This window comes from Cyprinus carpio, chromosome A8 (assembly GCF_018340385.1).
Source record: "Cyprinus carpio isolate SPL01 chromosome A8, ASM1834038v1, whole genome shotgun sequence".
Classification (NCBI taxonomy): Eukaryota; Metazoa; Chordata; class Actinopteri; order Cypriniformes; family Cyprinidae; genus Cyprinus; species Cyprinus carpio.
The window spans coordinates 24,859,182-24,872,976 of NC_056579.1; the positions used below are offsets into that span (position 1 = coordinate 24,859,182).

The 13,795-nt window shown below is 39.3% G+C and overlaps 1 protein-coding gene across 1 annotated transcript; it reads left to right on the plus strand.

The window, feature by feature from the left end:
• Window positions 1–2,886: 2,886 nt before the first annotated feature.
• LOC122145870 (histone H2B-like) lies at window positions 2,887–10,755 on the plus strand. Its single transcript, XM_042761451.1, has 3 exons — window positions 2,887–2,919; window positions 9,929–10,072; window positions 10,495–10,755. Exons 1-3 carry the CDS (start codon window positions 2,887–2,889, stop codon window positions 10,699–10,701), a joined length of 384 nt encoding a protein of 127 aa, XP_042617385.1. The 3' UTR covers window positions 10,702–10,755.
• Window positions 10,756–13,795: the final 3,040 nt, after the last annotated feature.

Here is a 13,795-nt window from a genome sequence, read left to right on the forward strand (position 1 = left end):
TTAATAGTATTTAAAATATCGCTACCATCAGAGAACATGAAATGATAAAATACTCACTTTTATCCATTGTCTTGGAGAGCGATTGTCTTGGAGAGCCGTCCGAGAAAGTTTTTTTCTGGTTCAAGTGATCGTTTGAACGTCAAATTTATAAAGGTGTCCGTGAAAGAAATCGGTGTTGAGTGACCGCTGGGTGTCATCCTTGTTCTATGAATGAGCTTGTTCAAAAGGTGGGAAGCTATGCAAGGGTCGCTGGGTGTCACCGTAAATTCGTGGGGAAGAGAGACGCTAGGGGGTTACCGACCGTAATTCATAGAGGCGCTCGTCAGAAAACTGTCAAAAACATGTTACTCCTGAATGAGATACGATGGTTTTTAATTAACAATGTCTTTAAAGATATTATGGTTTTGTTTATCTGAAACAGTCGGTTTGAAGATAATTTTTTATAACCGTTTGCGGACACTGAGAACTCGCGCATGCAGGGCACGCGCACTCTCTGTCTGACAGCGCGGAGGGTGCCTATATTCTGAGACAGGGTAAGGTCATTCAGAGAGAGTCCGACAGATGGAGCTGCGAGACCGTTTCTCACAAAGCTGAAGCTTCTGTCTAAAATAAGGTAGGCGGATTGGTTTCAGTATATTTTTTATAACTGTTTCTTTTATGATTTTTTTCATGAATAGAATGTTTTTTCAACCTTAGTTAAAGCGCTTTAGATTATGTATATTATATAAAAGATAGAATATAAAGAACGGGTGGTTTTCAACTTTAGTGTGATAATTTATATAAGGATAGGATGTTTTATATATGAATGTGAAATAACTAAAATGTTTTATACATAAACGCTACCGGAGCACCAGCAGCCGATCGCTTAGCGGTTTCCCCATCAGAGTTTCCCAACAGCGACGGCTCCAAGCGAGGTAGAGGGAGACCCAAAAAAGAGCCCACAACAGAGCCGATCACTTACAATAACATCACTGCTCAAAACGAAAACGAGGGCATTTTCTCATGCGGGGTTTGTGGTAAGATGTTTCCAGACGACGTCCAGTTGAGAAACCACGAGACAAAGCACGGGACGTTCACCGGCGGCGTGAGCACGGGAGTGGAGCTGGTCGCTGTGGACGGCCCAACGATGATCTCTCATCCCCAGTCGAGGTTTCAGGAAAACGGTCTGCCCGCGGATAACCGTAAAAGCGAGAGAACGAGACGACACGTCGCCTGTGATCTGTGCGGGAAGGTCTTCCGAGACGTCTACCACCTCAACCGGCACAAACTGTCACATTCAGGCGAGAAACCGTACGCGTGTCCAGTGTGTGGGCTGCGCTTCAAACACAAGGATAGGATGTCTTACCATGTGCGGTCTCACGATCGTGGTGGATCGGTTGGTTGCTCGGTCCTGGTTCTTCCATTTTACACACCTGCTCTGGCTGCCATTACACGCGCTTGCTAACTGGAACTGGGCGCGTTCGTGACGTTCAACTCCCGGTATAACATTTTTTACAAAATAAAATAATGCAAAATTTTTTTGTAAAAAAAATTTATAAAAAATCGATTTTTGAAAATAATCGATTCATGCTCGTCCATAACATACTCGCGATTAATCAATAATCGATTTTTTTCACCACCCCTTTTTTTGCGTAATTAACATACTCACGATTAATCAATAATCGATTTTTTTCACCACCCCTAGTCATGGTGCTCCATCACCTCAGCCTTTTGAGTGAGTTTTGAGTAAAAGTGTACTAATAATTTCATAAATTGTCAGATGTAGCTTGATGCTAACGTTAGCACCAATGCTACTAATAGCAGGTGCTTTTCTTCTTCATAATGCATTTTTGTCTCAATAATTCACGTAAGGTCGTAAGAAAATGTTTTGTTGTATTTTTATAGTAAGACTTTTGATAAGATGGGGGAAAATGCATACTGGAACTGAAGCTTTGTGTCTTTGTAAACCTTGAAATACCAGAACAATGGCTAATAATGGCGGAATAAAAACAAAAGAATAATGATAAAAGAATAATGCGGATAATGTCTCATACCTGGCTCATGTGTGAAAAGCTCGTGAGAACAACAGAATCATGAATGGGGGAGTATTCGGAGCCAAAAATAAAGAGAAAGCACACAGGAGTGTTTACATGAGAGTTTACAGAAGATGACAAGGGCCATAAATCAATTTTATTAGCCTTCTCTAAAAACACACATGACACGGCCTTAGAAAATATTTAATAAAATTCACAGTTTTACAGATTATATTATGAAATTTCAAATAAAGCATTAGTAGACTTGTGGCTTTAGCTGTATTGTGTTTCTAAAGTCATATCCTACATCAACAATTTTTTTAATACATTTAAATATGTTTTTAATATTTTTACTTTTGTTTTTATGTTTGAGCTTATATATCTTTATTATAATAACAGTCTGAGTAATTCTGATTTTTGAACAGTAAACTTTGAAGTGTCAGCTTTGTGAACATATGTTGATTATGTATCTAGCCTCTTATGCACATGGGCTATTTTGGGCTATCCACACAGCACTGTAATAATCCAGGTGTATTTACTGTATATTTACTGAAATGCATCATGTACTGTACTTTTCTGTCAATAAACAGTTTATCAGATTGTCAGCTGTGCTTTCACTTTTCATAATAAAGATTCAAAGATAAAAAAGTAACTAACACGCATGTTCATTCCTCTCCACGGCGCCGGTGATCATCCATAACTTGTAATATGATTATTATAAATTTATATTCTCCGAGAGGCATATGCAAAAGCCTTCTTGCTAGCGATCTTAGCATACAAACAGCCGAAAACAACAAATCCCAGAGACCACTGCGAAATATCCCCGGCGACATGGAAGGGGTCACTGACTGCCCCCACCCTTCCCCCGCTTTTGATGCAGAGGTGTCAAATTCCACAGCTCTCATCAGTGACATCTGATCTGACTAACAGCGCTTCACAACCGAGCTTAGATCTCTATAGCATAAGAGTTGAACATAGGAAAGGCATTTGATATGAAGAGTGCGTCTTTGGAAGAAGGTGCGTCTTTTTTTCCTGGTGCGCATCTGGACAAAACAGTTTATATCTCACCGCTGGAAGAATGCAGAAACGTAAGAATGGTCTTTTTTGAAAGAAGAGATTCTAATCTACAAGATAATATATAGTATCTAGATATTTGTGGCTGTTTGCGGCTGACTGAAGCGATGCTACCAGTATAAATAAAAATTTGCTCTGAGGTGAGAAATTTCACATCGCGATTCTATTGAAGATCATTCGATCTGTGATTGTCACACAATAAAATAATCTACATCGTCGAATTCCTGAGAATGAGAGCTTTCTTGTGATATATGACTTGACTGTTTTGTGAAAAATATATAAAATACACATTCTTCGCCAAAAATTATTCACAATTGTTAGGCGGAAGTTTTGTGTGTGGGACAAATATACTTCTAAGCTTTATTTCACTACTTTATGAATTATATATGGGCTGATACCATATAAGGAATGCTTTGCAAATAAAACACGAACATTTTAGTTTTTGGACCCGGTACTGGGTCCGCAGAGTTTAAGGGGTTTGACATGTTCTAGGAAGGGACGCCTCTTCAGGCCTTGAAGTTAGAGGAAGATTGGTGTTACATCCGTGATGCCAGTGTTCCCCCTCATCTCCTGATCGCGAAGATACAACCAACCTCAACCAGTGCCAAAGTGCCTTTGAAGTGATGACTATGCTGCACACGTGGAACCAGACCAAAAGCTATGAGTGAAAGTGCTACCGAGAAGAGCAACCAACTGTGAGGAAGAGGGAAAAGCAGTCATGGCGGACGGTGAGAGAAAAGGCTTGGTGTGGAGCATCAAGAAGAGTCTACTCATGCTGACGGCCGATGAACTTTTCCAACTAGCCCAGAGTGTTGGTCCTGTGCCAGGGAAGGACTCATCCAAGCTTCAGGTTGGCAAGGAAGAGAGTTGCTTCGAGTACATTCTAGCTTTTATGAACAGTGACACTTTGGTGGAATCTGAGGATTCAGGTATGGCAGTGTTGTTAGAGCTTAATGATACTGTGAATAATGTCATTCAGATTCGTTATGCTCAACCTAAAACAGGTGCAGGGGAGGATGTGCACCATATAATGTCAACCTCCTCAGTACTGAGTGAGAGTACAACAGTAGGTCAGCCAGAGACAGTTACTGATAACTTGACAACTGATAACGTGACAGCCTGTGGTTCTAATACTAACCCTTCCCACACAGCTGCGGTTAGGGTAGCTACCCCTTCACCAATCACTAACCCTTCATTCACACATACTGATGTCAAAACCACACGGAACACTGACACAGAGTTACAGAGAATGCTTTCTAGCTATGCTGAGCTTAGCAACAAAGTCCTACAATACATAAACAACCCCACATCATCACCTACACCAGTACAATCTACACTACAATATAACAATACTCACACACCTGAACAACATCCACACGGAAAATATGACCGAGTTGTCCCCCTTCGAGACCTTTCACTGCTTCGTCGTTAGTTCAAGATTCAAGGTGGACAGATCGGTGATCAGAGCTTTGATTTAAGCTACAATAGCATATGCAGACAAATTGATGAAGGTGTTAAAGAATGATTCAGTAGCCGCGTTTCCACTGTCGGGCTTAAAGCGGGCGTGCTAGTGCGTGCCAGGGCCAGTCGCGTTTCCACTGTCACTTCCGGGGCTTGATCGTGCCTCGTCGGGGCTTCCTCGGGGCCAACAGCCAGGGTTTTTTGGCCCGACGGAAACCTTATGCCAAAGCGGGCCAGCTGGGGCTAGAGGAGTGGTTATGAACAAAGGCGGAGTTTCTTCGCGTCTAGAGAGCCTCAGCGCCGTTCATTTCAGAAAGATAACAGCTATAACACCAGCATTAAAAACTTTTAAAAAATAAGCTGAGCTCAAAACTCACTTTCAGTTAACTTGTGAGAGTGTTTGAAATAGCAGCGATCCGATGTAGTTATAATCATCATAAAGGCAGGGAAATATTTATAGCTGATGTAAGATATACTGCGGCTAAAAAGGTTACCATAATAATCATGAAGTGATACAGCCGCTTGGAGAAATCAGGCGTCAACTGCTTATTCTCTATCACAATGGGTGTATTTATTTAGTAACATATTTTTATCTGTCTTAAGAGTCTCATCTCGAGAGTTTAGCTCATGTGGCATGTCATCAAAATATAATAATGATTTTTTGTTCGAGGGAGCTTTTATAAAAATAGAAACTATTATCATTCATTCTAAATGTATGGCGTATATAGGCTGCAATGGCTACAAATAGACGAGAAACAGTCTGACTGAATAAGCAGGCTATTTTCATAAGCGTTAAAAAATAAATAAATAAAATAGAAATACATTTATTTCTGTGTGATTAATTTTTGAGTCCTGATAAATTGATTCATTATGATCAATGTATCACTTGCCTTATAGTAAAAACTATCGATGTTGAATTTGAATATTTAATAAGGCATGTAAACAAAGGCCGCTGTTATCGTGGTTCGTTTTGTGATCACGCTTGTTCCGCGACTTATTTCTTAGTTTTCTGATAACTTCTCTTTGTTGGTGAAACGATGGGGTTGCATGACGTTGTTCCTGAGAGGCGTGTCAAGGGCGGGTTTTAGTGACGCGCAGCGGAGCTTCTGGCCCGAGGCTATTAGCCCCGCCCGGCCCGTTTAAAGCCCTGGCTCGCACTGGCCCGACAGTGGAAATGCGGCTAGTGAGACTGAAATACTGAGAGCCGTTCTCAGAGACATTAAATCGGGAAACTTTAAAGACATGCTAATGCACAAGGATGATTTGACCATAGACAAGCTGAAAGGCTTTCTGCAATCCCATTTAGGTGGGCGGAGCAACACAAACCTTTTCCAAGAGCTTATGTGCACAAAACAAAACGTGAAATGAGAGTCAGAGACGTTTGGGGTCAGTTGTGAAGCAGAAACAAGTAAGTGTGCATAGCACAGAACTTGAAGTTGCAGCAATACAACGCAGTAGCACAAATAAAGATGCTGTAGATAAACAGCCAAAGGCTGATGCACTCCAACAGCTAACTGAGAAAGTAGAGGAGTTATATATATAAATACAGACTGCAAAGAGACCTTATGTCATTATACCAGTGAAAAATAGCACTAAATATTCTGTCACTATACCAAGGAAGACAGCCCTTGGCAGCGTCCAGACTGTGGCTAGGGTGATTGAGACCGATCCACTAGAGAGTTCTAGGCCCAGAGGTGTAGTAGTTAGCGCCGCAACAACACCAGCTGCTCAAACTGCTTCAGCCTTGTGGCAGCCTCCTATGGACCTCAGCCGCCTTAGTGATGAGGAACAAGAGAAAGTCTAGAAAATGATGTGGGAAGAATCAGCTGTTTTTGCATGAGACAGTCATGATATTGGATGTATTCCTTGTTTACAGATGTCAATCACCCTTAAAGGCTGTTTTACTGCTTTAGGACCTGGAAGACTTGCTGTGATAAATGAAACCATGAATTCTGCTGTTTACCAAAAAATCCTGAAGGAGAATGTCCCGCCATCTGTTGGTGACCTCAAGCTGAAGCGAACTTGGGTTCTGCAGAAGGACAATGATCCAAAACATACCAGCAAGTCCACCTCTGAATGGCTGAAGAAAAACAAAATGAAGACTTTGGAGTGGCGTAGTCAAAGTCCTGACCTGAATCCTATTGAGATGCTGTGGCACTTGTAGCATTTCCAGTTGTCATTAGAGATTCTTAGTCCTCCTTTCCGTTTCTGTGTGAAGGCAACCCTTTAAATGGTACTAGGAAATAGTTCGCGCAAATTGTCCCAGTACTTTTAGTTCTGGAACTAAAGCGGTGCGGAAGGCCTTAATGATGAAATACAGCTGTGGTTTGTCTGCTGAGAATGTGAGAACTGACTTAACACATTTTTTGGCAGATGTCACTTGTTTGATATATTGTGTTTAATGCAATGAAATTCAATCATTTTTAAGTGTGATTTTTGGACTACTATATGGATAATTCATTTTCAATAAGAAGGGCAGAAAGAATGAAAAGTGATCGAGAAACTTGTGTGTTTCACTGCTCTTCTCAAACTCTCTGAATCTCTAACAGAGAAACTATTTAAAGATACAATACCATACAACACCAAACTCATATTAACACAAATACATCTGATTGAACTGAACTGCTGAAAATAAGAAGAAAGAGTATCACATCATAAACAGCAAAAGCACATGTCCACAGAGCCTCCATCTTTCACAAGCAGCACAGATAAATGCATGTTCTCTGAAACTCTGTATCTGATCCACACGTAACATATCATCACATTAATCTGAACAATAAAGAATACGATAAACAGCAAGATTCATAGAGCCTCCTACACACAATCATTAATTTATCTTCAGCTGAATACTGTTAATAACAGAAAAACTGAAGATAGAGTAGAATATAATGAAATACTCACAGAGCATGAGAGGCAGTGCACTGGACCCCATATTTGACACATTTTCAATAGACTGTTTTAACAGTGATGCCTCTAAATCAGACACTTCCTGCATTTCACAGCTCAAGAAGAGAGGGAGGAGACACAACTCTACACAGAAACACAAAACAGGGGAAGAAAAAGAGATCCATTCTAAGATATTTAGCTGCTGTTTCCAGTGCATGCAAGTTGTTAAAGCTGTTTTTCTGAAAAGACTACTGTTTCACAGGAGAATGTCTTCAGTAATTGTTCTCACACTGCATTATTTTGTTGTTCACAGCCAGAGCAGCACAATAATGTACATAGTCTAGGGAAAATAATGTGTTTTAACCTTAAAACCACATAAACACATTTCATTAAACCAAATACACAAAATAATGTTCTTTCTCTTTGGCAACATCATCACACATGACCCCTTTAAATACATAAAAGCTAGACTGCAACTTCATAAACACAATCACACTAGAAAAAAAAAAAAAACCACCCCTTTAAAGATATACTGCACTTCTTTGTATTATCACACTATCAGAGATTAAAATATGAAGATCAACACATGTATAAATGACTTAGTGAATATACTGTCACACACAAGTATAGATCAGCCTATAACATGATATTGATTCAGACTAGATGGAGTAACGAGCCGCCACAACAATATTCAGAATGTTTATTTCTTCTCTAAAAGGAGTTACAAGACAGCAGAGACTCTTGTGTATCTTCAGCAGGATTCTTTATTGAGAACAAGCTGTTTGTCGCTGCAGTCATTCAGTCTAAAGCAGTGAAACACTGGAGTTTAATATACATTTTAGAGAGCAGTTGTTACAGGTCAAGACACAAGCTTTTTTAACTTTAAAGCATGCAAAGCAGCAATGGGACGCTTGCCACACCTCTCTCTGCCATCGGAGTTATAATCACCAAAAGTCATCACGGCATAAAAGGTGATCGTCTCAGGTTTGACCATCGATATGCAGAACAACCGACAGAAGCCCTCACTAGAATGTAAGCTGCTCAGCAGCTGCTGTTATCGCTGCTTTATCAAATAAAACAGAAGAAAAACAGAGTCTCCTCAAATCTGATATTAGACAGGGTTTCTAAGAAGGGGAAGTAAATGCGTACCGCATTACGCACATTGCTACATCTTTAGCTTCCTTGTGGGTAGTATGCTTGAGGTTTATGAAACTAAAGATGCAGAATAAGAATAACTATCTTCCCCGCTCTGGATAAAACTATAAAGCAGAAATAGAGCAGACGTCAAACTACAGTCATCAGCTCAACCTTTATTAGGCCTCTTAACACTTCTGTCATTTTCTCAGTACACGCAGCTTCTAAAGTTAGCAATGCACAATGTGTCTTCATTTTTTTTTTTTTTACTACCTACGGCCTCAGAAAAATGAGGCCCACTATATAGAAACAACCAACAAAATGCTGTGACTTCCATTACAAGGTACATCTACAAATCACACCACTGACAGAAACATCTGCAGAACTCACTTTGACTCAACATTCTTCCTTCATATTTGTCCCTTCTCCCCCACAACTGTACTTAGACTGTAAAGGCCAAAATATATAATAAAAAATAATATAATAAATATATAATAATCGTCATGACCTTTGACTACAGATAATGTTGCTTTATTTTGCTCCAAATATGAGAGGAGAAAACACAAGCAGGAGTTGCTCATGCAGGAGCACAGACGTCATCGAGCTCATCGTCATTAGTGGGTACAGCCCTAATTCTGCTCTGCAGGCATTGTGTGGAGTTTTTCATTGTACACAAAGAATATTTTTACAGTATTCTGCTCTGCAGAGTCTCTGTTGGGTGTTTGTCCCATTTGGTGAAGTCTTGGTTTGTGAGTGATTTGTTTCTATAACCGATTGGATTATTTTTAGCCAGATTCCAATTGGGATGTCAAGTTTTATGTTTTTCTTGATTGCGTAAAAAGCTCTTTGTGTCTTGTCTCTCAGGTCGTTCACAGCCTTGTTAAAATTTCCTGTGTTGATGTTTATTTCAAGGTATGTGTCATTTTTAGTGTGTTCTAAGGGCATGTTGTTTAATTTGAAACTGTGATGTTGGTTTTCGTGACTTGCTCTTTTTTGGGATATCGGATTTTTAGTCTTTCTAAGGTTAACTGACGAGGCCCATGTCTGACAAAAGGTGTGCAGGAGGTCCAGGTGCTGCTGTAGACCCTCTTTTGTGGGTGACAGCAGCACTAGATCATCCTCAAACAGAAGACATTTAACTTCAGTGTCTAGTAGTGTAAGACTGGGATTCTGGGGACTGTTCTAGGGCTCTTGCTAGTTCATTGATGCAGATATTGAATAGTGTAGGGTTTAAGCTGCAGCCCTGTCTCACACCACCACTCTGGGGGAGGAAATCTGTGTTTGTTGCCAATTTTTACTGCAAATTTGTTATTAGTGTACATGGGTTTGATAATAAAATATCCCAATAAAATAACTCCAAGAAGGGCTCAAAGAAGGCTGTCACCGAGACCGCCGGCAAAGGAGGGAAAAAGCACAAGAGATCCAGGAAGGACAGCTATGCTATCTACGTGTACAAAGTGCTGAAGCAGGTTCATCCTGACACCGGGATCTCCTCCAAGTGTCACGTCCGGGATACAAGGAAACACGGTGAGAGATCCAAATGCGAGTACGTCTTTTATTAAGGGCAATCCAAAGAATAAACAGTCCAGACAGGGGTCAGTACCAAACATATCCATAAAGAAGAAAGATAAACAAGGTTGAGATTCACGAAAAACCAGGGTGACATATAAACAAGGACTCCGTGACACATACTAAGACAGACCGGTATAAATACACAGGGAGAGACAAACGCTAATGGGGAATTGACTGAGTGCAATGATTACTAACCAGTGACAGCTGAGTGCAATGATCAATGACCAGGAACAGCTGAGTGCAATGAGGAGACAGGGATCGTAGGGAATGTAGTTCAGGAAGTGACCGACACCGTGGGGAAGGAGGACATCTAGTGGTTACCCAGGGAACACAACCCAGACACTGTGACACCAAGGTGATAGGCATCATGAACTCTTTCGTCAATGACATCTTGGAGCGCATCGCCGGTGAGTCGTCTCGTCTCGCTCACTACAACAAGCGCTCCACCATCACATCGAGAGAGATCCAGACCGCCGTGCGTCTGCTGCTGCCCGGGGAACTGGCCAAACATGCCGTGTCTGAGGGAACAAAGGCCATGACCAAATACACCAGCTCAAAGTAAACCTCCTCTGATCTGATCAGAGAACACAAAGGCTCTTTTAAGAGCCACACATATTATCTTAAAAAGAGCTTGATATTGTATTACATAATCTTTGTTTGGCTAAATTAAAAGAGCTCTCATTATTAGTCTTCGTAGTAATTGCTTAAAGTAGCATTGTGTGATTTATAATGCAATCCAGCGCTGTGGCAACTGTTCTCTGTTTTACAGTAGAAACCCTGATTTGTCTTTGAGAATGTAATGTTTCAAGATGTTAATGTTAATGTTAATTTCTAAAACTCTTAATTCATAATATCTGCTCACAATGTAATGTTTTCTTTTTTCTCTTGATCATCTGCATTTGCAGTCATGGTATATTGTATCAAATACTCAAAATGTGTGCAATGTCTAATGAGAGTTGTGTGCTCGTTGTACAATTAAGAAACTGTTAAATGCTAAAATAAAATGTTAATGCATGGTAATGTTATATGATATTTATCATTATAAATGAGATCTTTATAACAGAAAATTACATAAAATTATATAAATATCAGTTGTCACTCAGTCTTAGTAAGATGAGATTTAATAGTTTATATTTAGTTTCAAAACATGTAATGCAATACAATGCAATGATTACTGAGAAATTAAATAAATAAATAAATAAATAAATAATGTTTGAATAAACAGATAAAGTCGTTTCAGTCCAGTAAAAGCATAAAGCCCTTTTATTTGATAAAGTATAATATCAGTCAGATGACAGAAGACAGAAGGTTATTATTAATATTTTGTCTAAACAAAAACAATTATTCTAAAAAAAGAAAAAAAAAATGCATCATAAACTAAAAACATGTGAAGATGTAATTTGACATCACATAACTGTTGATAGTTTTATTTGACACAAAGTCTGCTCAGTCTTATCGGTGGAGGTCTGTTCACTTAAAGTGTCATAATGAACCTTGTAACGCAATAAAAACTTCATAATCACGGCAAGAAGGAGGCAGGAACCAGCAAACATTTAAATGAAACTTTAATTACAAAATAAACACAAAATAGCGCGACAGCCCCTCACGGACGACTGCCGCGCACGAACAGAAACAAAACACAAAATAAAATCCAGGGCTGGTCCTCTCTCATTTTAAACATTCGTCGCTCCTCCCTTTATCCTTCCGGAGCTTCTCCGTGGGACTCGAGACCGGTGAGTGGCGCAGGTGTCCACCGGCCTCGCTCCGTTCCCACGGCTCTCGGCCCCACCCCACTCGTCACAAACCTGTTCCTTATTGACAATCAGGTTAAAACTGAATAAATCATCTCTGGGCTGAAATGCCATTAGTTTGAACATTTCTCATCCGTGGGCCTGTAGAAGAACTTATCAACTGCAGTAAAATGGACTGATTTTTATTTAACAGTTTTGTTTGTTCCCTGAATGTCTTTAAAGAACAACTTTCAATAGTTTATAGTGGAACTGACTGACACTTGACATATTTTGTGTTCTCCGTGTGTTGGTTTGGTTTCTACAGTACAGAGGCCTGATGTATAAACTGATGTATGCAATTTTCCACAAACATATCGGGATTCATAAAAATAAACTAGGTGTAAATATGTGTGCACCGTACAGACACTAGACCATGTGTACACACTCTTTTACTGGAGGGAGTGAAATAATGAAGGAAACAGAATGATTTTAAAGTATGTTTTACATTTGACACACATTTAGATTAAATATGACACTCTCAATAATGAAGATAAACACTGCAATTTCATGAAATTATCCAGAAATGACATTATTTTATATGAATTTAAACAGAAATATTTGCAGTGGATGTGCTGCTTTCGAACAGTTTTCCTGTGGTTTGTGATTTAATGTTTTAATCACAGGGAGGATTGCTTGGCACATGACAATTCCACTTTAAATTGTGTTCTAAATAGCAAAACTCATGGTCTGAGAAACTACTTTTATGTGAATAATGATCACTGATGTGAACTTGATTTGTCTGATGGCTTTGGAACATATAAGGATGCACTCGTTGATCAAACAGTCCATTGGCCGGTTTGAACAGGTTCGATGACAGTACTCTAGAACCTCTGTTCACAGGTGTGTCACACACAGACAGCAGACTTATGATAACCCCTTTCATGCTCTTCCCAATATTGTGACAAACGCCATATTTAAAAGATAGAATTAGAAGGAAACTGTAAGATATGCATGTTTTATTTTCCATATGTTTTGTTATTGACTCGGTGATTCAGACAGTTATTTACACTGCAAAAAATGGCTTTCCATTAAAATATAGGCTATAAACATTGTAAAATACTATGTTGTACTACTTTATAGTAAAATGGCATAAATTTGAATAGCCATGTGATCCTCTCAAATGCCCTTTATAGTTACCTTGATCATCTATTACTGTGTGTATCCTTTTATCCTTTACCTGTTGATAAAAATGTGGAGTGTATATTCATGAAATGACGATGCAAGAGTATGTTATGCATATCAAACTATGCATTGTAAAAATCATATATTGCTAGTTCAGGGAGGAGACACGGGTGGAGTTTTTTTTTTCATGTACTTACAATCTTTCCGCTGACTGGTATTACAAAGGTAATTTTTGCAGTTTTCTGGTTTACCAACGGAAGATTTAGAAATCTAAAACTTTTGTACATACACATAGTATAGTTTTTTTGAAATCTAGCTTTTTGTTATCGAGTACCACACACATTTCCGAGATGGAGGAAATCTACGAGTTGTAGTTTTATACATGTAATGAGGCCCAGGAAATTAGAAACACAAATTGTCGGCTTGTGAGAGTGTGAATGTGTGTCTGTTATCTTGTGATTCCTTCAAGGCCTGGAACTCCAGCATCCTGTTACTCTGCAGTGCGGTTTGAAGATGATGAAAGGTGCATTTGATTATTGTTCCTCTGTTCTTGTACACTGCGTACTGGCTGGTCTTCATAATGGCTGTCGACACCAACAAATGATGAATAAACCATTAGTAAATGATCAGTATATGATTTATTGGCAAATTTGTTAGCTATGTTAAAGCACTATTTTTAAAAGGAGTAATTCATTTGTTTTGAAGTTGATAAACATTTATAAATGCCTTAGTCAGGTGATTCCA